The sequence below is a fragment of the Cavia porcellus genome, unplaced genomic scaffold (assembly GCF_034190915.1).
Source record: "Cavia porcellus strain 051 isolate PalLab524CR breed Dunkin Hartley unplaced genomic scaffold, mCavPor4.1 scaffold_7, whole genome shotgun sequence".
Lineage (NCBI taxonomy): Eukaryota > Metazoa > Chordata > Mammalia > Rodentia > Caviidae > Cavia > Cavia porcellus.
Window position 1 is genome coordinate 47,511,818 of NW_026947490.1, and position 19,845 is coordinate 47,531,662.

A 19,845-nucleotide genomic window follows, 5' to 3' on the forward strand; every position below is an offset into this window, starting at 1 on the left:
TGACCTCATCGCTCAGCAATGCTGGTCAGGGTTTTAGGAAAGAACCTGACAGCACAGGGCGGAGCAGAGCGGTCATCGGACTTTGCTGGCGCCAGCTGTTGACTTTGACTCGCCAGAGCAAGTCTCGAGCGCTGGCTTCTAGCTTTCTATGGACCATGCAACTCTCCCCCTCCCCTGACCCCCTCCCCCCTCCCGCTCACCGTCGGGCGGGCTGGACACAGCGTGCGCACCACAAGGGCTGCAGCTGGAGTGGTGCGCGCGGGCCGGGCGGGCCAGGGGTTTTCAGGAGGGTCCCGCCTCAGACAGGGCGGACCGGGGGCGGGGCGAGGGCCCTGAGGGTTTAAAGGCGCCGCAGCGGACAAGGCAAGAAAGTGCTTAAGAGAAGATAAAGGGTAAGGACGAGGGTTAAAGCACCTACGGAGTCTAGGGTGCAGCTGCAATGTTCTCCCCACGTGCAAACCTCAACCTCCACCAGGAGCCCGTAGACTTTTGTTCCAGTAGGAAACTTTCTCCCTAGATGAGCTCAAGACTGTGAGCATGTGTATGTGGAAAGAAACATGTTAAAGACCAGAGAGGTAAATGGAGGCACAGGAAACCCTCCCCTGAGTAAGGTGTGACAGGCCCTGGGCTGACAGGCCCGAACAACACCCCCACGTGGTCTTGCTTGTCACTGGGCTTCAAGCCTGGGCAGAAATGAGCAGTGAGGTCATTGCTTGCCTTGCCAGGGCACAAAGGGTGTGGTCAGTGTTGGGGCTCTAGGCCTGACTTCTCCAGTTTGCTCATTTCTGACCTGGTGTTCTTTCCCAAGCACCTCCTTCCCTTTCACAGTTCAGTTGAGCAGTGCTCCTGGGAAGGGCCCCTGCTTACCATCATCAGTGGGGTTCTCCACATATGGTAGGGACCCTGTTGGGCCTGGTAAACGTCAACAACCAGCATCCTCTGAACTTTCCAACCTGCCCCTCCCTGTCCTACTCTGACCTGTGAGTGCCAAGTGTTTTTTACTTCTGTACCCTTATGGGCTATTGTTCCTCCCCGTGGTGTGCTTTTCTTTCTTTTTGGTGGTAATGAGGATTGAACCCAGATCCTTCACACTGAGCTACATCCTCAGTCCTTATATTTTTAAATTTTGAGACAGGGTCTCACTAAGTTGCCCAGGCTGAGCCTCAAGCTTGGGATCCTCCAGCCTCAGCCTCTCAGAGCGCTGGGATTACAGCCTGTGTATCAGGCCACCAGGCCCTGCTTTTCTATCCTTGACCATCATCTCATCTACTCTAGCCCTTCCCCACTTGGTGGCTTCAGGGCAAATTAACTAAAGCACTCTCTGCTTCACTTCCTGTCTACAAAAGAAGCCATCAGTATGACCAAGATGCAGAGCCGGAGTGAACTAGACAGGACATGTAAAGAGCTTACAGTAGTGCCAGGCACATGTGAATGCTACTATCATTATCACTTTCCCAGACAATCCCAAAGATGCCCCATATGTAGCATTTCCCCAGAACATTGTAAACATTCTCTAAAGGTTGACCCCAACTGAACCTTTTCCTATTGTGTTACCACAATTACCCACACATAGCTTTATCTAGGAACTTATCGCATCATACTGTAACTATTTCTTTAGTTCCTGCCTCACTGGCTAGAAAGAACTCCCCAAGGACAAAGTCATGTCTTAGTGAACTTTGTATTTTCTCACGGCTTCTGGCTTAACAGCTGGTCTTTAGTAGCCAAGCTAGTGGATGCTCAGTAAGTGCTTTGGGAATAACTGTTGAATGTACCCCCATTTGTTCAGGAAGGTTTCCCCTCTTCTTCAAGAGTATAGGACCTTCCCATTTCTCTCAGTCTCAAAGCTAGATACACAGGAATATTTTTCAGATTTTATTTACCTGTAAAAATCTTCACTCATATCACAAACACCACACACACACACACACACACACACACACACACACACACGGGCAGACTGAGATCCCTGTCCCAATTCCCAGACTCCAGACTCACCTAGGGGGTTCAACACACACATCCCATAGCAAGCTCACCCAAGCCCAAGCCCGCCATCGGGGTCTGTGCTTAGGCACCAAGGGGCAGGGGGCAGTGCCCAAGGTTGCAGCTAGGTCTTGCTGGGGGCCTGTTTTACAGGTCCATAGGCCTTGCACAGGTCCACCCAGCCTCACATTAGGGATATTCACAGCAGCGTGGCCTGTTCAGGATGGAGGACTGGCTGTCGATAGGCTGGTAGCCGGGCTCTGGTAGCATCTCGGCGGCGGCGGAAGGCCAGGAATTCCTCTCGAAGTGCAGCACAGCGGGCCTCAGGGCCAGGGGCATGGACAGTGTTCAGCAGGCAGCTCTCCTCTGGAGTCTTCAGACCTGCACAAAGAAGGCAGGCCAATGAGCGAAGTGGCCTTGACACTGGGATGTGAAGATCCTAAGGGCTTTGGGGTGCAGATGAATGAGGAGCAAGGCACAGGCCATAGAAGAGGAGCCTGACCCAGGGCCTGATAGCACAGTCTGGTGCTCAGGTGGCCAGGGGCACATGGGACAGCACAGCCACAGTTGCCTGTCTTTCCAGAGGCTTACACACCTAACTCAGGCTCAGCTTCAGTTCGGATCCGAGAGCTCGCCAAGCCCAGGTGCAGATTCTCCTGCAATTCCAGGTCCCCAGGGAATTCTGAGTCCCATTCGTAATTCTCATCCACAGATGTGTTCCTCCTTTTAAAAGGGACAAGCATGCAGTGTGAATGAAGGCACAGAGGGTATCCAGAATTGTCTGAACCTAGGGTGCCCAAACTCAGATTTGGTCATAGGTTTCCCCTGGGAATCCCTGCATGTTGGCAAAAGCTTCTGATAGAAGGTAGAGTCTCTAGATCCCAGGATGGAAGTGGTGGAGGAGCAGTGTTGGATATTGGGTAGGGGGGAGAAGATCTGAGACAACAGAACAGGACCCAGATGAGAGCAACGATGGGCAGTGACTGCCCTCACCTCTTGCTGACTGTCACCACATGCTCCCTCCGGGGCCACCTCTCAGGGCCACTGGCCCAGCTGCTGGTGTCTCCTGGTGCAGGGCTAAGGTAGCTGCCCCCTGCAGAGGGGACTGTGGAGGGGGGCCGCAGGAAGGATGCACTGCCCCGTCCACTGCTCTGGCTTGTGAGGCTGCCCCGGGGGGCAGCCGGAAGAAGGCCCGGCAACAGCCGCTCCCTCAGTGTCCAGTCAGCCAGCGCTGTGTAAGGGGATTCTGAGATGGTTCCAGCCCCTACCAGAGCCCCAGGAAGTGCTGTCCTGGGGGACACAGGTGGGGTGTCCGGACGGCCAAGGAAAGATGAGGTGGGGCAGGGCCTGGTATCCATGTAATCTGGGGGTTGAGCAGGGCTGGACTCCTCCAGAGGGGGCCAGTCCCCATCCACATTCATCTCCCGGAAGAAAGGTAGGCTCAGGTACTGGAGCAGTGGTCCAGGACCCGGCAGGGGACTAGGTGGCACTGCTGGAGGGGGCCCCACAGGGCTGATGTCCGCAATGCAGAGGGGCTGAGGTGCCCCACTGGGGCTGCTGCTGCTACAGTCACACGACAGGGCCAGACGCTGGGATGGTGCCTGTAGTTCCGTCCGCCCCAGGCTTGACCTTTCTTGGGGTGCACTCATGGTAGGTCCCATCACAAAGCGCCCATCTGGGCCGCGGCAAATGGGCTCCAGGGGTAAAGGTCCCCGGCTAGATGGAGGATCCGGATGAGGGCTGGGGGGACGAACAGGTTCCCCACAAAGCAGACTCTGGCGCAGGCTGGGAACTGGGGAACCCTGGAGTTTCAGCTTGGCCACGCTGTCAGGGCTGCCCGAGCCCGGAGCAGAGCTGGGGAAGGACAGGAGATCAGGATCTGTCCTGGAGAGGTTTGGTGCACAACAGAGCAGAGCTAGGGAGAGCAAGCGAGGAGGTGGCAGGGTGGAAGGAAGGCACAGGCAACACAGGGCCGGTGCCCAGGCCAGGCCTGGAAATCCGTTCCCACCCCTCCAGTTTCTGTTCTGGTCCTCCAGAAGGTGCAGGGGAGGAAGCAGCAGATACAGGCAAGTACAGTAATGGGACTTACTGTGGGCCAGACTTCCGGGGCAGGGAGAAGATCAGAGGTGGATCTGAAAGGGCATGAGAACAGGTGACCCTGCAAAAACCAAGCTCTCCACGGCCCGCCCAACGCTAGGCACACAGCCCTTCCCCGCTGGGCTGAGAAAAGGTAGGAAAGACCAGGTGCACCTGGACTCCATGGAAGCGAGGACCTTTCCCCCCAAGTAGGAAGCCAGGGACGAGAGCGGAGGGGTTCCAGGGACAAAGGCATACCCTGGCGGAGGCGCTTGCGCCGGCGACGCGCAGTCCTGCGCCTGTTCATGAGGCAGGCGGCCAGGATGCTTACGAGGACAGCCATGCCCAGGAAGCAGACGCCGCCCACCACACCAGCCAGAACGGGCTGAGGCAGCAGGCCGGGCAGCTGTGTGCGTGAAGGGTAGACCTCTAGGCCTGCGTGCGGGAAGCAGAAGAAGGGTCAGTGGGCTTGGAGCCCCGATAGCACAAGCCCCACCACCCTTCAGACCCGCCAGGCTCTCACCTGAAGTGGAGATGTTGGCCGTGTTGCTGGGATCGCTGACATAGCTCCCAGCAACAGCAACTAGGCGGAACTCGTAGAGGACATCCTGGGAGTGTGGGGTGGCAGACAGAGGGTCAAGGGCCAGCATTGCCCTCCCCGGCCCCATTCCTAAAGACTTTGCAGTTGGGAGGTGAGGTCGAGGTAGGACAGCCAGGGATACGTAGTCAAATCAAGAAGAGATGATGGGGTTTGGGGAATGGACCATGTCACTAAAGAGTCCCTCACCCCACTCGTGGCCTCCCGCACATACCTTGATGAGGCCTGGCACCAACAGCTGCATTTCTGTGCCTGCCACAGCTCGGTCCAGCACCTCCCAACTCTGGGAGCCTTGCCGTCCTTCCAGAATGTAACCATCCAATCTCTTAGGGACCAGTTCAGGGGGATCCCAATGCAAGAGTACCCCCCGGGATGTTCTCACTGCCACCAGACCCCGAGGAGGGGACAGGGGAGGTAGCATCTCTGTTGCTGGAAGGCTGGGTACAGGTGGTGTGGTAGGAAGGGCTGAATGGGACAGACAGAAAGCCAGAGATAAGAGTTCCCAACTCCCCTCATCTTGCCCCTCCCCTGGTCTTCGTCAGCCCCCCCCCCCGTGCCAAGGTGTTCTGCCAAGACCCTTCCACACCTCCACTGCCCAGCATCTCTGCCCCCTTGTCCTTCCACACCCCAGATTTCCCTAATACCCATCCCCATTTCTGCTGCTCTGTGGCATGAGGTCTCTCACCTTCTGGCGCAGCCAAGATGATCTCACTAAAGGGACCACTCCCCAGCTTGTTCTGAGCCAGGACACTGAACTGGTACTGCATGTGGGGCTGCAGCCCTGGCACGAGAAGGTGTGCAGCCCCTACAGGCACCTCCAGGGAGACCCAGTCATGGTGGGCTCGGTCAGGACGCTTGGCCCTAGGGCACGTGGGAAGTGGGGGAATATCTCATGAGAAGGCCTGGAGTCCAAAGAGATGATCTCCCCTCTTCTCCCAACCATCCCAGGTCCCAGAACCTATTAGTCTCCAGAAACGGCAGCAGAGCTGGGACACAGTAGGAATGAGGGGTGGAAGAAAGGAAGAGGGCTAGATAGATTCAAGGTGAAGACAGCACAGGTCACTCACAAAGGGGTGTACCAGACACTGAATCTCTGCAAATAGCCACCATCAAAGCCAGGTTCCCAGGAGACATTGGCACTCTTGGACAAAGGCACCACAGACACATTGGTGACAGCATGGGGGCTGGTGCCTGGATAGGGGATGGGGGGAGGGATGACAGTCAGGGCCCTGAGGGAGGGTGAAGACTGGGGTTCAGGGGAAGGGTCTGACTTCTACCCATCATCGCACAGGTCCCACACCCACAGTTCCCCACCTGGGCCTCCAAAAATGATTCCCCTATTTCCCACCCCAGTCTTCCCTGACCCCAGCATGCTCCCCAGCCACTGACCCAGCACATAAACATTCGTGGAGGTGACCACTCGGGCTACAGCATTGCTGGCACTGCATTCCCAGCGCCCGTGAGCCTCCTTGGTCAGTGGCCGTAGGATGAGGCTGCTGTTGCTGTCCACCTGAGCCTGGCCCTGCAGCCCCCGGCCCACCTGCAGAAGCACTGGTCAGCCCTGAGGACACACGCAGCCACCCCTCACCAAGGGGGCCACTCCTCTCTCCAGGAGGCCCGTTTCCTCCCCACCCCATTTCTCTCAGCCCACTTCTTCCCAGATCCTTTTTCCTGTGAACAAGCCAAGGGCACAGAGGCAGGGATACAGGGAGCAGGGATTTGGGTGGAGCAGCAGCAGAGATTTACCTTGGTCCAGGAGAGCGTAGGAGGAGGATCTCCTTGAGCAGAGCAGGGGATGAGTAGTTCCCGTCCCACTTCTTGGAAATATTCTTCCTTAGGCCGTTCTATAAAGGCTGGGGGAACCTGCAGGCCAGATCTGGGTTGGGAGGTATCTCTTCCATCCATCTGAGGCTAGGTCCTCATAACACTCCCAGCTCTCTGTTATACTGTGTGTCTCAGTCTCCAACACATTCTTCCCCAACCTCTTGCCTGATTCTCTCTAACACTGTGTGTCTGCTCTCCAGCAGGTGAGGCTGAAGGAAATGGTAGGATAGGTAAGGCCTGGTGGGCTGAGAAGGACTCTCTGAAGATGTACAAACCTCTACAGATCACCCCACTCTTGCCCTTTGCTTCCTTCCATAAAGCTCCAGAGACAGCAGCAGGCAACATGGTCAAGATTAGTGGGATTTAGAGCAGACAGATACCTCGTTTTTTGGAATGTGTCGTGTGATTAATGTCCCTTCTCCCCAGCCGCATCTCCACAAAACCCTCTGGGATAACATCTGACAGCTGCTTCTGTGGCCACCATGGCAAACACAGACCTGAAAGGCCCTCCCACATGTGTCATCTGCCAGTCTCAGCATCTTCAGCCACCTGACCCACTGCTGCTTCGGGCTCCTGGCCCACCCGGGCCTCACCTTGAGCAGCACTCGTGTCACAGGCGAGGGCCCAGCAGTACCAAGGCTGTTGTAGGGGGTGCAGGAATATTCTCCCAGGGCATCTTCATTCCCCAGGGCAATGATCAGTGAGCCTTCTGTGCCCTGCGACCAACCAGGGAACTGAAGGGAAGAAGACATGACAACCAGAGAAAGGAAGTCAGCAGAGGTGAGGCCAGGATGGAGAGGCAATACAAGCAACTCACTGGGCAGCGACTCCACAGCTCTACCCCTAAGCCGGATTCCTCTCAGAGCCCCAGCCCTCCATCTCCCTTTCCTGCAGGGAGGCAGTACCCGTAGGTGTGAGATTGTACCTGTCCAGATCTGGGAGACCTTTGGGTGCAGGGCACCCTGGAGCTGAGCTATGCCTGGTTCCCTGCCTGCTGCAACCCCTCCTAGTTGTCCTCCCAAGGCTCTGCAGCAAAATGGCCTCTTCCACACCAAACCAGTCCCTGCTTTTAGGTAAAGGCTGCCACTGTCTTCCTGGATAATGTGGGTGTGTGCCTTCCCTTTCCTCATTCCCCTTGTCTAAATACTTGAATCTGTCACACTTCAGTCTGAGCATAAGGGCTCATCGAGCTTCATGTCCTTTAGCTCAGACTTCTTAACCCTGGCACCTGGGCCGCCTCAACAGCCTTGTGACTCTTATCCTATGCTAATCCATCTGGCAAACCCAGCTCCTGATCACAGCTCTGATGCTTCACTGCCTTTACACTTTTTTTTTTTTTTTTTTTAACATGCAACAAAAATGTATTGAGTGCTACTGCTGTAAAAGCCCCGAGGACACTGTGATTAAAATGCACCACTAAGCCTCAAGGAATTTATGGTCTCTGCAGACAAACACCAGATCCCAATCACCTTACAGTGAGGTAATATGAATTTGCCATGTGCTGTTTTTCCTTTTAGTCCCAACCTGCCTTTTCAGCTTTCTTGACACCACTCATGTTTTTTCAGTACCGCAGCCACCATCAAATCGCCCAATTCATTGTGCCACAAATGCACTGCATATGTGCTCCCTCTGGGCCCTGCTTTCTGCATGGAATGACCATACACCCATCCAGGCCCAATTCCCAAAGTCTTAGAATCTGCTGCTCAGTTACCCTCCACCAAGCCTACAAAGAAGGCACTTACTCCATCCCTGGCCTTCTAGAAGAGTCTATTTCTGACCCCTTTGCCCCCAGCAGTATCTTCCTTAAGGATAGGGGCTTCTTTCCTGATACTTTCCACCCAACACCACACACAGCATCTGGCAGGACGTGTGTGCTCCTACTCAGAGCTGAATTATACTGAGCTAACTCCATTCCGGCTGCCTTTTGACCAGAATAACACTGACTGTCACCTTCCACTCTCTGCCCCACTCCCGTACCTTGTCCAGTTGCAGGGCCTGCCCATCCTTGGTCCAAGTAACAAAGAGGAGTGGGGGATTGGCACGAACAGGGCACCGGATCACCCCGCGCATACCGATGGGTAGGGGTGTCTCAGGAGGCATTGCTGTCACCTGGGCTGGGTCTGGAAGAAAGCAGCAGCAAGCTGGGAGAGAGGGCCTGGCTCAGGAGAAAAGCAGGCTGCAAGAAGAACTGGGGTCAGACTTACAGAGCACAGTGAGGTAGGCAGAGGCCGAGGGAGGATGCAGGAGGCCATTGCTGGGCACACAGGTGTAGCGGCCAGCATCGTCTGGCTGGGTGGCCTGCAGCCGCAAGCTCCCGTCCACCAGGATCCGAACTCGGGACTGCAGACGGCTGCAATATGCTACATGTGACAAGGGGCCCTCCAGGCCTTACCCAGCCAAAGCTCTTCCAAGGCTGTTCATCAGATTCCCACATCCACTGCTGGCCGTATAGGTGACCCTACCTAATGTGGAAGACATTGATCCCATCCTGGAACCAGCTGTAGGTGAGGTTAGTGGGGTACGCCTCAGCCCGACAGGCCAAGGAAACATCCTGGGATGCATTGACTGTGCTGTTCTTAGGGGGCACCACAATGATAGGGGGTCCTGTAGAGAATGCAAGAAAAGATGGTCTTAGCCAGGTCTTTCTAGAACCCTCAGTCAACCCTTCTTGTCTCTGCCCTCTGGTATACAGGGTTGCTATGCGGTCCTGGGGACCTCAATCAGGACCTTGCCATTATGTAAAACAAAAGTCCTCTTTGCATGCTGCTTCCCTTTCCAAATTCTTCTTCCACTAAGGGCAACCCCATTTACCCAACTTCTCCTGCCTAAAAATTGTGTGTAGTTGGGAGGGGGGCTAGTTTTTGCTCTGTTTATTTACCCTTTTGGTTCCTGTCCACGTCTAAGGCACCTCCCTGTGTCTTACTCTAATCCAGGTGCCCTGTACCTCTCCCTAAGAAGCTGCAGCAACCTGAGTCCAGGCTCCCTTGTCGCCACACTAAAGGCCACTCATTCTGTACCCCACAAAGGGTACAGAATCCACAGCAGTTCCCGGATCCTATCGCACTGAGTTCATGCTTCTGGACCCAGCCCTGTGGGCCCAGTCACTCAACAACCCATCTTTCCACATGCCAGCCCTCATGAACTCCTTCAGTGTGGGCAGCTGGCTATGCCCACACCAAGCTCATGGCTGTCCCAGTGCCTCTACTCTCTAAAGCCCTAGTCTGGAATGCCCTTCACTAGAGTCTGGCCAAGCCTCTGGCAAAACTGTCTCTGACTGTGCAGCTCGGCTGCCCTGTCTCCTCCTCGACCCCACTGCATTAGCAGTCAGTAACAAGAGACAACAGCAGGAGCCCATGCACAGACCTGCTGGAATGCCTGACACCTTGCCTGTTCATCCCAGGACATCCTCTCGAGAACCTGCATGGTAGGAATTGTTTCCTTTTTAAAGATGAAAATATGAAGGCAGAGAGATAGTGAATCTTGTCTCAGCTCAGCAGGGGGAGAGGGGAAGACGATGACACATTACAAGGTCTTCCTGATCCCAGAAGCTATGCTCAGCACCCCCTTCCCTGAATACCACAGAAAGCCTAGGTTCTGGGGGTCACAGGTCACCTTTACTCCCCCATGCAGATAGTAGACACTGTGAAGGTCACTCAGGCTTCACACTACTCAGTTTCCCTTCCATGGACAAAATCCATCTAGCAATGACTGTGTGCCACCTGTGCCTGCCTGAACCTCATTAAATTCTGTCACAGTCCTAAGCGGAAGATGTGAACCAACTTCTGCACTGAGATGTGAAGCCGGGGCTCAGAATGGTCTACACCGGCCTCCAGGTCTCTTCCACTGTGACACACTGCTGGGCACTATCTGTCTGCTTACACTGATCCTTTCCAAGTTAGCACAGCAGGGGACCCCTCTTCATCCTGCTGCGCACCTCCCCCAGCCTCCCTCAGAGGTATTCCTGGTACCCACCCCTCCCACCAAACAGCACCTAGCACCAGCAGCTGAGTGGCATGGGTGGCGCTGCCCTCAGTGTTGGAGGCTTGGCAGGTGTAGACTCCAGAGCTACCTCGTTGCACCCGCCGGATCCACAAGGTCCCGTTCTGCACCTACAGAAACAACCCATGTTCCCTCTTGGCTGGGCCAGTCTCAGACCTACACTCCCTAGCCTGGCCAGCAGAGGGAGTGCGCACTCTGGACTTCGGGGAAGCCAATAGCACCTCTCGAAGTCCATCTTCCAGCTCAGCCCGGGGAGCCTTTCTATTTTCCAGTTCTGTTCCCACCTTCCCAGCACACTCCAGCTGGCCCATTCTGCCCAGCTCTGGGACTCACTTGCACCTGACCCTGGCCCCGGCCGAGGTCCTGTCCCCAGAGCTTCCAAGTCACGCGAGGCTGGGGGCTGCCGTGGGCTACACAGCGAAGGGTGACTGGCTCCAGCTCTCGCACTTCCAGTACTGCGGGAGGTGTCTCTTGGAACTGAGGGGGTGCTGTAAGGGAGAGAGTCATCAGGGGCTCCACAGGGGCTATGGCCCCAAGAACAGTGTCCGAGGGCCAAGGAGACAGGTCATTGAGGGCTGTACCTCTCCACCCTCCAGTGCAGCCCAAGGTCACCCTATCTGCCCTACCAGGGACCAGAAGAGAATTGCATCAGCCTATCTGCACACACTGTGCTAAGCACGGAGAGCACAGGAGGAGAGCTAAGTGCCCAGGAAGAACACAGTGCAGGGGGTCAGAGGCCTGGGTCCTAGACTCTGCCCAGCCAGTTATCAGCAGCAGGACATGCTTCTCTGCCCCTGTTTCACTGATGAGATCGATTATGAGGGACGATTAATGGGGTCCAATGTGAGAGGTGTTTTGGAAGCATGGACCAATAGCCCCAGTGCCCCTAGCCATCTCCTTCACCAGGGAGGCAGAAGGGAGCAGAAGGACCTTCCTGATTCAGAGCTGAGACAGTTGATTTGAAGAACTGGAGGGCTGGTCTGAAGGAGGGACAAGATATAACTGCTAAGTCAGCAAACAAGGGGTGTCGGGGAGGGTGGGGTGCTGCAGCTGCACTGGACTCCTCTTCCTCTTTTCCACCAGCCTGGGTCCCCGTCATTTCCCTGCCCTCCCTTCTCCACCACCTGCGCAGCGGCCTCATACAATTGACTGTCAGGTGCACCCAGGAGCCGTTGGCAAAGTCCTCTTCTGGGCTGTGCCGGTCCAAGTAGAGCACGCGGCACTCGTACCAGCCCTGGTCTTCCACCCGGAGCCCCTCGATCTGCAGAGACGCTCCCGTCTGCAGCCGGACTCGTCCTGGGGAGAAGCCCTGGATTAGGGCTGCTGAAGGGACCTTACCGGAGCCCCAAATACATAGTCACATTGGTCATCCCAGAGGTGGAGAGTGGTCTCTCAGGGAATGGGGCCTACAGAGGCACAGATGGGGTTCAGTCATTGAGGGAAAAATCCTTCCATTCAGCCCTTCTGACTGCTCTGCCTTACAACAGCCACGACCAGTCCATACAAAGAGACCAGAGAGGTGGCAGGGGGACAGAATGTTCCACCAAACCACACTTGGCTTCCAGTGCTGTTGGGGGACAAAGAATGAAACACTGTCTCTGGAAACTTACAGGATCAGCCTGTCCCTGATCTCTTCATGTAGGGGCAAGATAGTTTTGGCTCCTCCTGCCACAACACTCTGTCCCTGGAAACTCCAGCAGTGTCTGGGGCCCTAGCAGGACCCAGACCTCGCCTCCCAAAGCCTCTAATCCCTTAGCGCTATTATCAGCTGCCTAAGCGCCTTAGGGTGGCCAGAGTCCAGCTGAGGGTGGCCAGAGTCCAGCCATGCCAGGCAGCAGAGTCAGCAGCTCCTCACCCATCTCCTGCATGCCCCAGGGCACTCCCAGATGACTGACCTCATGCAGCTCCACAAACCTATACACCACAGCACCAGCAGACACTCCACACACAGACACCCCATTTGGCACCCCCAGCACACCACCAGGCTCAGATTGAGATGCCTGTCCACTCAGACCCTCAGCACCCTGCACTGATGGAGCCCTGAATCCCAGAGGGCTCCATGGGACCCAGGTAGCACAACCTAGTGAGAAACGTATAAACTTGGTAGCCAGGGGAGAAATAGGCGTGAATGCAACTCTGTTGTTTTTGAGCAAGTTACTTGACTTCTCTGTCAATTTCAGCTTCCTCTGCTACAAAAATAAGAAAGAAAACCGGGTAGAGTACAGAGGAAGGGACAGTGCAAGGAAAGGATACAGCATAGTGCATCAGCTGGTGTTCAAAAGTTGCTGAACCAATGAATAAGCTCCAGATTTGAAATCAGAAGCCTGCAAGGATCTGGCCCCCTCCCTTACCTGAGAATGCATTTTACCCTTTTTTCCTCCATAGGTGAATTGCATGCCAAGCACCAAGTCACCCTACCAGAGTGGTTACTTGTGTAACCCAGATTCCTCTATCACCCCCACAGGTCCCTGCTATTAAATCTTCCAAATCCTACCCTGTAAATATTTTGATTTCCTTCCCTGTCATCTCCACTGTAAGGCCTGTCTTATCTCTCACTCAGATGCTCAGCCTACTTTCTCCCTCCTACACTCACCAGCTACCTATCTCCACTTTGACCTCATGCGGACAGATGGTATTTTCCCGACTTTGTAGGGTACACACATGCAGATCCTAGACAAGTTCCTTAGCACTGTGCACACACCATCCCTCCTAGCAGTAGAAATCCTGAACACGTTAGTGTACCCACCCTCCATCTGCTTCCATTCTACCTCCAGGGATGACTAAAGCAGAAGCTCAGCCTGCAATGCCCCTGATGCCACAGGGAAGAAGGGGAGAACCATCAAGCTGAAGATGGCTTGTGATCTTTGTAAGGGTCCTTTTCAAAAATGACTTCCCAGGGTGTGGATTCCTTAGGATGGGTGGACCTGCTGAAAGGACTGGGCGTTTAAATCTCCACCCAGGAGATAAAACTACATCTGTAGCAGGTAAATATTTAACATCATCATACCCTCAAACCACCAACAGGATTCTGCAGTTACCCTATCCTGCCTGGCCACTGAGCCCTGCAGACCCCAGGCTACAACCGCTTCTGTAGCCCTTGTGAAAGTAATTTTCCATCCAGGAGATCTTAGAGTGCTAGTATAAAGGAAGAAGATGGAGAGAGGGTAAGCATTAAAGATGGACCGTGTAATATTTTGCAATGTCACCATATTTAATCCCCCCAAGAATTCCATTATAGAAGAAAGTAATGTTAAGTTTTCTTTCAAAATCTCATGCCTAGTAAGTGACAGAGCCATGCCTCCTCCAGATGCAACGCACTTTTACATGGAGCACTGGCGTTAGGAGTGAGTGACATTCAGATCACCGAGCACAATCCATATAGTCTAACTTGGGAAATGTTGAGAGCCAATGGCCAACTGTCCCATATGTTTCCATGCAGAGAATCAACACAGCACACTGCATGTCCTAGCTCTCCTGGGAGATCTGCTGGATCGCTGGGCCTGCAGTGTCACAGAGGACCAAGGAGATGGCCAGAGGTAGCAGTAATGAGGCCATCTCCCCCTGACATCTGCAGGGCCAACCAGAAGGACTTAAGATCTTACTCAGTGCTGGGGCTGTGCAGGAGACAGGAGCTATCTGTGCCTTTTCAGGCTCCCTGAAGGCAGGAAATCCTATAATCAGGAACCTAGCAGGTGTATGTCCACACAGACAGAAACTCAAACTACTGTACCAACTGTGCCCAGACATTGCATGGTAAAGCAAGAGGAGCAAAGAGGCTTCTGGAAGATGCAACCAGCAGAGGCTTTTGAGAAATTAAAAGCCAGCAAGGGGAGATGCCTACAGTGAGCAGGGGAGTTCTAATGGTGAGTGGAATAACTGATTTTTATCAAACAACTGAGCAGTGAGAAAATGCCTGTCCCTTCATCTGTGGGATACCTTGAAACTCTCAGGAAATACAGCACAAAAGGCCAAAAGGCCACTCCATAGATGCAAAGAGCTGGTCTAGGCTCAGCCTGCCTTTCTCCCATGCCTAGTCTACAGGCACCATGCAAGGTACTTTACACTCAGTAGCGAAATGAATCATACTATTAGTCCTAGCTCATTTTACACTGTTTTTTACTACTTTTGCACCACTTTATAAACCCAGTCTCTACTACTAGATGGCTTCTAGAGTCCTCTAAAATTAGAAACTTTCCTTTCCATGTGGTCCGCATAGCTCTAGTCTCTGTCAAGTCCCATACATTCTAGGCCACCAGCCTTCCACACAGTCCCAGGCCCATCTCCCCTCCACTTGCCCAGAGGGTTTTTGACACAACAGCATTGTCCTTAGCAACCTCCACCTCCCGTTGCTTAGCAACTGCAGTTCTAAGTCCCCTACACAAAGCCTGGGAGGCTCCTTCCACTGTGAGTCAGTAAAAGGGTTAATGGGCTCAGGGGCCTCCTTCAGGGGTCCTTACTTCCCAGGCCAGCCCTGGGGTGACCAGGAGCTCCAGCATAGAGAGGGACAGGAGAGGTAACAAAGGGGTAGCGGAAAAAGAAAAGCCCCAAAGACTACTGCTTGGACCCTGGCAGCTCGAGAAACAGCACAATGAGGAATCCTACAGGTGCACAGGTAGCCATCCAGTGACTTGTCTGCCTGAGGTCCCCCAGGACAGGACAAAGGCTGGAAAGAAGGCAGAGTTCTGCTTCTTCCAGGTGAAGGCCCAGGAATGGCCCTATCCCACCTGCCTGCCTCACCCTCAGAGAGGCACTGTCTCGGAATCTGTGCCTCAGCCTGCAGCTCACAGCCTGCCGCAGCAGCAGCCTAAACCCCTCCCAGACCCAGGCTGCAGCGGGAGGGAGGGCTAGGCTGGTGGGCACAGCCTACTTGTGCTAATTGAGGCCTGCTTTCTCCAAGTCCCCCAGGGCTTGCAGAGACACATAATCTCCCACCAGGCTGTTTGCCAATAACTGTCCCCAGTTCGAAAGTAAACCCCCGCCCCCTGCAGCACCTGCCTGTGCTTCCTTCCCTCAGCTCAGCCCACCTAATGGCCAGAGCTCAGCCAATCCATGGCTTCCCTCAGGATTCAAACTACAGGGAAAAGGTGGTGCTCCTCCATCACTATCCTCCCAGGTGGCTCTTCCCAAATTCCTCTCAGAGGCAGAGGCAACAAGGGTCTCTCCTGCCCAGCAGCCCAGATCCATCCTTAGGACTCCATGGGCCTTCTGACCCCTGGCACTAAACCGCTCAGATTAAGGCTCCTTTCAAGATTAGGAGCAAGCTGAGCCATTCCAGGGAGCCAGCTGGGCTGCAGCAGAAGGTTCAGGAAGCCTAAAAACTCCTCTACTTCCACACAGGAGATGCCTGCAGCAGAAACCCAGCCAGCCCCATTCACGCTGAGACCTTTAGGGAGCCAGGGTCCTCCCCAGCCTGCTGCCTCTGTGCCCACGCTTTTCTCCGAATCAGGATGAGCCCCAACATAGGTTGCAGCCCCAACCATCCTTAGGACTCTTCAGTCCATTCCCTAAGCTCCTGGGATCTAGTATTTTGGATAATAGGTGAAGGGAAAGCAGGGGAGCTAACAGACCGTAGACCTCGGGACCAGAATAGGGCCAGGCATGGAGACTATGGAAAATCAGAATGCACTCTGGGAGGTTTCATGATAAGATTTAGAAAGAGTAATTAGGTTTAGGATAGACACAGGCTTAGGTCAAAAAGCCAGGTATGGTGATGCATGCCTGTAATGCCAGTACTCTGGGAGGCTGAGGCAGGAGGACTGCCAGTCTGAGCCTGGGCAGTTCAACGACCTAGCAAGATACTATCTCAAAATAAAAAAGTTTAAAAAAGGGCTAGCGGTGCAGCTTAGTATGAAGGCCATGGGATCAAGCCCCAGTAGTGAGGGGGGAAAAAAAGAAAGAAGGAAAGAAGAGGTGCACAATTTTGAAACAGACCACATGGAGTTCTGAGTAGCACAGCTGTAGCGTCTGTATGTGTGAATGAATGACTTGCCCATGAAATAACACTGCTTGGGAACACAGCCATGCTTGATAAGCAGTTAGGGCAGGGGAGCTGGAGATGAGCTTGGGGCAGGGCAGAGCAGTTAATGAGAGGCTTTATACCCTACCCAACCCTCCCTCCCACCAGGACAACTCTTACCCACGTAATCAGGGTCAATTCGGGGAGAGTACAGGCCAAACTGGATGAAGATGGGAAGCAGGAATCCAAAGCGCAGCCACTCGATGACATGCAGAGGGGGGTGGCCAGCCGGGGGTAGCAGGTCACAGCCCAGCACTGCACTCTCCCCGGCACGGCCCACCACTGAGACCACCTCAGGCTTCCTTCGACCTGCATGGTGGGTGGCATGAGGGCACAGCAGGGGCCAGAGTGAGAGCTGGAGGGGAGGCTCCATCAGCACCTCACTTCTCCAGAACCAGCCCTCATCCTCCCCTCCCCTCACATGGTCACAGAGAAGCCCTTGGGAAAGGCCCCACACCCCAAGCTGTTGTTCTTGAACCCAGCTCACCGTCAGCCCCCTGGCTGATGATCAGGCTGAGGAAGGCCAGGCTGAGGCACCAAACCATAGCCCAGCTGGCCTGCTCGCCCAGCCCCTCCCAGCCACAGGAGCCTAGACGGAGGGGCCCAGGGATGTCCGCTGCCCAGCAAGCCCGGGGTCAATCCTTCTGCTCAGCCTCAGGTAACAGGGTTCAGCTGTCACTCCTCTGCACAGTTAGGACTTAGCTCATGTAACACCAGAGGAAGCTGTTCTTTGGAGAATCACCAGATCTAAATGCAAAATGCAAAGCAACATGCAGCGTTGGTCAATAGAGGAGCCTTTCTCTGATTGAAATGGAGGAAGGAGAGCAGTAAGTGGGGTACCCCTGCAAAGACCCCAGAGATCAAACCTAGTAGGCAAGCACACTACCACTGAGCTACACCTTCAGCCCCCAAACTGGAAATCTTGATGCCTTGGAATTAAACTGGAGTGACAGTATTTGGAGAATGGAGGGTGTGCTGACAGAGAGACTATGCAGAAGAAATGGGGTGGCCAGTGGTAGAAAGATCCTAGGAAAAGCAGAGGAACTCTGGAGATGCCCCAGCTATAATGTCCTCAACAAACTAAGCCAGGAGAGAACTAGAGGTTTCTTCTATAGTGGGAAAAAGATTTTTCAGGAAAAAATATTGGTAATCAAGACCCTCATGGCCCAGCGTCTTTCCTTACTCAAGGTAGCAGATAGCAGCCAGAATCCGTCATGCCCCCCCCCACCAGGTGACAAGGACTCTGAGGACCTTTGCTGGGACAAATCATGGATTAGAATCTGGACTGTCTTTCCCTCACCCAGGAAGTGGCCCCTAGGCATCCTCACAAGACCTCGGGTCCCATTCGAAGAGGCCTGCAGGCTGGGAACCCTGTACAGGCTTCTTTCTGCACTCAGCCTCCCAACACTGTTCTCATCATGAGTGAGGCAGGCCTCTGGGAGAGGTGTGGCTGCCTCTCCACCCACACTATGGGTGGCCCAGGCTGCACACTCCAGGTCTGGGCAGGTCCTGTGGCTGGCAGCTGGAGTCCTTACTCCTCATGAAGCTGCCAGGCAGCCCTCCATCTGCCAGGCACCAGATCTTAGTGCCTCACCCCAATTCCTCCCCCTAGCTCCCCTCCAATATCCTCAGGGTGCCAGGGTTTGCCAGACCCTCCCTTCCCCAACCCTAGAGGAATGAGCCAGAAGCCAATAATATCTGTGAGTCAGTCCCCAGGGCTCATGAAATGAGCACTGATCATGGAGGGTAGCAATGCTGTCCAGCCCCGGCCCCACAGGGCTTAGGGCAGTCACAATGAGCCAGATGGCCCTGCCCAGGCCTGGTAGACCCAACTGGACTCTGCTCTGGGGCCTTCACCCCACCCCTGGCGTGCTCACAGTCCAGCGCTGGCTGTAAAACATCCTCTATAATGTCCCTTCATGCCTAACTCCTAGCAATTCACCAGCAACCATTCCCCCTGCCTCCCCCTGCCCAGCCAGCTCACCCATACTTCCTTCAAAGCCTTCTTTCTGAGTGCAGAGTCCAGAAATCCTCAGGTCTACCCTGGGTCAGTTCGCCAGGAACCTGGGTAACCCAGACATCTCCAGAATTCCCACGCTTTTCCTAGGACCTTTCCAACTCCATGGGCCCCACCATTTCCTCTCCTGTCCAGTCCTCCCACCAGCCCGCCTTCATCTCTGGCATCCCTACCTCTCAGTCTCATAGACCCATCCTCCCTCCAAATTCCAGCTTCCCTCATCTGATCATCAGTGCAGCAGGTCCTCTACCCTGCAGGTCCCTCCAGACCACCCCTTCTCCCCATCCTCGGGTTCCCGGGAATTGCCATCCCGGAATTCTCTTGGCAGAGCCCACAGTGCACTTGATACTCTACCCCCAACAATTCCCTTCTGCCTCTCATTCTCTAGCGGCCTGGAACTCCTCCTCCTTTTTTGGAACCCATCAAGAACTCCCCATTACCTCTAGAACTCCTCCAGTCCGGGGGAACCCCCCACCCACCACCTAATCCACTGCACTCCCCAGAACTCCCCTAGTTCTGCACCCAAAGAATCCCACTTCTCTCCAGAGGTCCCCTGTGCTGCCTCGCGTCCCCACAACTCCCACTGCTCCCCGCGCCCCCTGCAGCACCCCACTTCTACCCTAGGACGCCAGCCCGCTCACCTGCTCCGCTCCGCTCGCTCCGCGCTCTCAGCTACACAATAGGGGGCGGGCCCGCCTCCCGCCGCGGATGCCCCGAGCGCCTCCCGTCGCCCTGGAGACCGCCGGTCCCCTCCCGCGGCGGCCAATTGCAGCCAGCCGAGGCCAAAAGAGGCGGGCGGGACCCCCGCGCCGCCTGGGAGTTGTAGTTTCGGGAGAGGACGACTCGGTGGCGCGTGGGCTTAGGTCGCCCCCTCGTGGAGCTCTGCGCAACCAAACGTGGGAATCGCCACGCGAGCTACAGTGTCCAGGCGGCGCCCAGGGGCCGCAGGAACCTGTCCCTTTCCAGACTCCGCCGCCCAAGGCCCCCTTCGTTGGTAACCCGCCTTCGACTCTCTCCGCTTGCTGCAGGGCGAGCTGCAGAGGCAGCATCGAGGGCTGGAACACGAGCGGGGCGCGGGAGCACGGGGCGGGCTTCTCCGCCCGCCTCCCGGGGGATCCACCCAGGGCCCGGGCTCATCGGATCTCCTACCGCAACCCCATCCCCACCTCCACCCCTTCCCTCACTTGCCGGACTGGAAATACCTGTCTGTGCTGGCGAGCTCCCAGATTAGGCCTGGCGCCTCCCCCGCTTGCCTCGTGTGCAGCTGGAGGAGGCTGCTCTGAGTTTGAGGTGCCAAGCCAACTCCCCTGGCGGCGCCCCGCGCCCAGAGAAATG

General features: G+C 55.2%; 1 protein-coding gene across 4 annotated transcripts; it reads right to left on the reverse strand.

Annotated features, from left to right (window-relative positions):
- Window positions 1-1,859: 1,859 nt before the first annotated feature.
- Igsf9 (immunoglobulin superfamily member 9) lies at window positions 1,860-19,323 on the reverse strand. Of its 4 annotated transcripts, none has more exons than XM_013149193.2 (21): window positions 19,152-19,323; window positions 16,981-17,240; window positions 16,614-16,802; window positions 11,621-11,773; window positions 10,811-10,965; window positions 10,470-10,587; window positions 8,941-9,082; window positions 8,683-8,828; window positions 8,456-8,598; window positions 7,072-7,212; window positions 6,401-6,517; window positions 6,044-6,194; window positions 5,722-5,845; window positions 5,340-5,515; window positions 4,869-5,119; window positions 4,580-4,664; window positions 4,315-4,491; window positions 4,070-4,112; window positions 2,974-3,834; window positions 2,576-2,703; window positions 1,860-2,361 (listed from the first exon to the last, which is right to left on the reverse strand). In XM_013149193.2, the coding sequence occupies exons 2-21, from the start codon at window positions 17,036-17,038 to the stop codon at window positions 2,180-2,182; spliced, it is 3,540 nt and encodes a 1,179-aa protein (XP_013004647.1). In that variant the 5' UTR covers window positions 17,039-17,240; window positions 19,152-19,323; the 3' UTR covers window positions 1,860-2,179. The 4 variants fall into 4 exon arrangements, with proteins under 4 accessions (XP_013004647.1, XP_023419485.1, XP_063109557.1 ...); XM_023563717.2 differs by having other exon boundaries at window positions 4,231-4,491; XM_063253487.1 differs by lacking the exon at window positions 19,152-19,323 and adding an exon at window positions 18,478-18,997 and having other exon boundaries at window positions 4,231-4,491.
- Window positions 19,324-19,845: the final 522 nt, after the last annotated feature.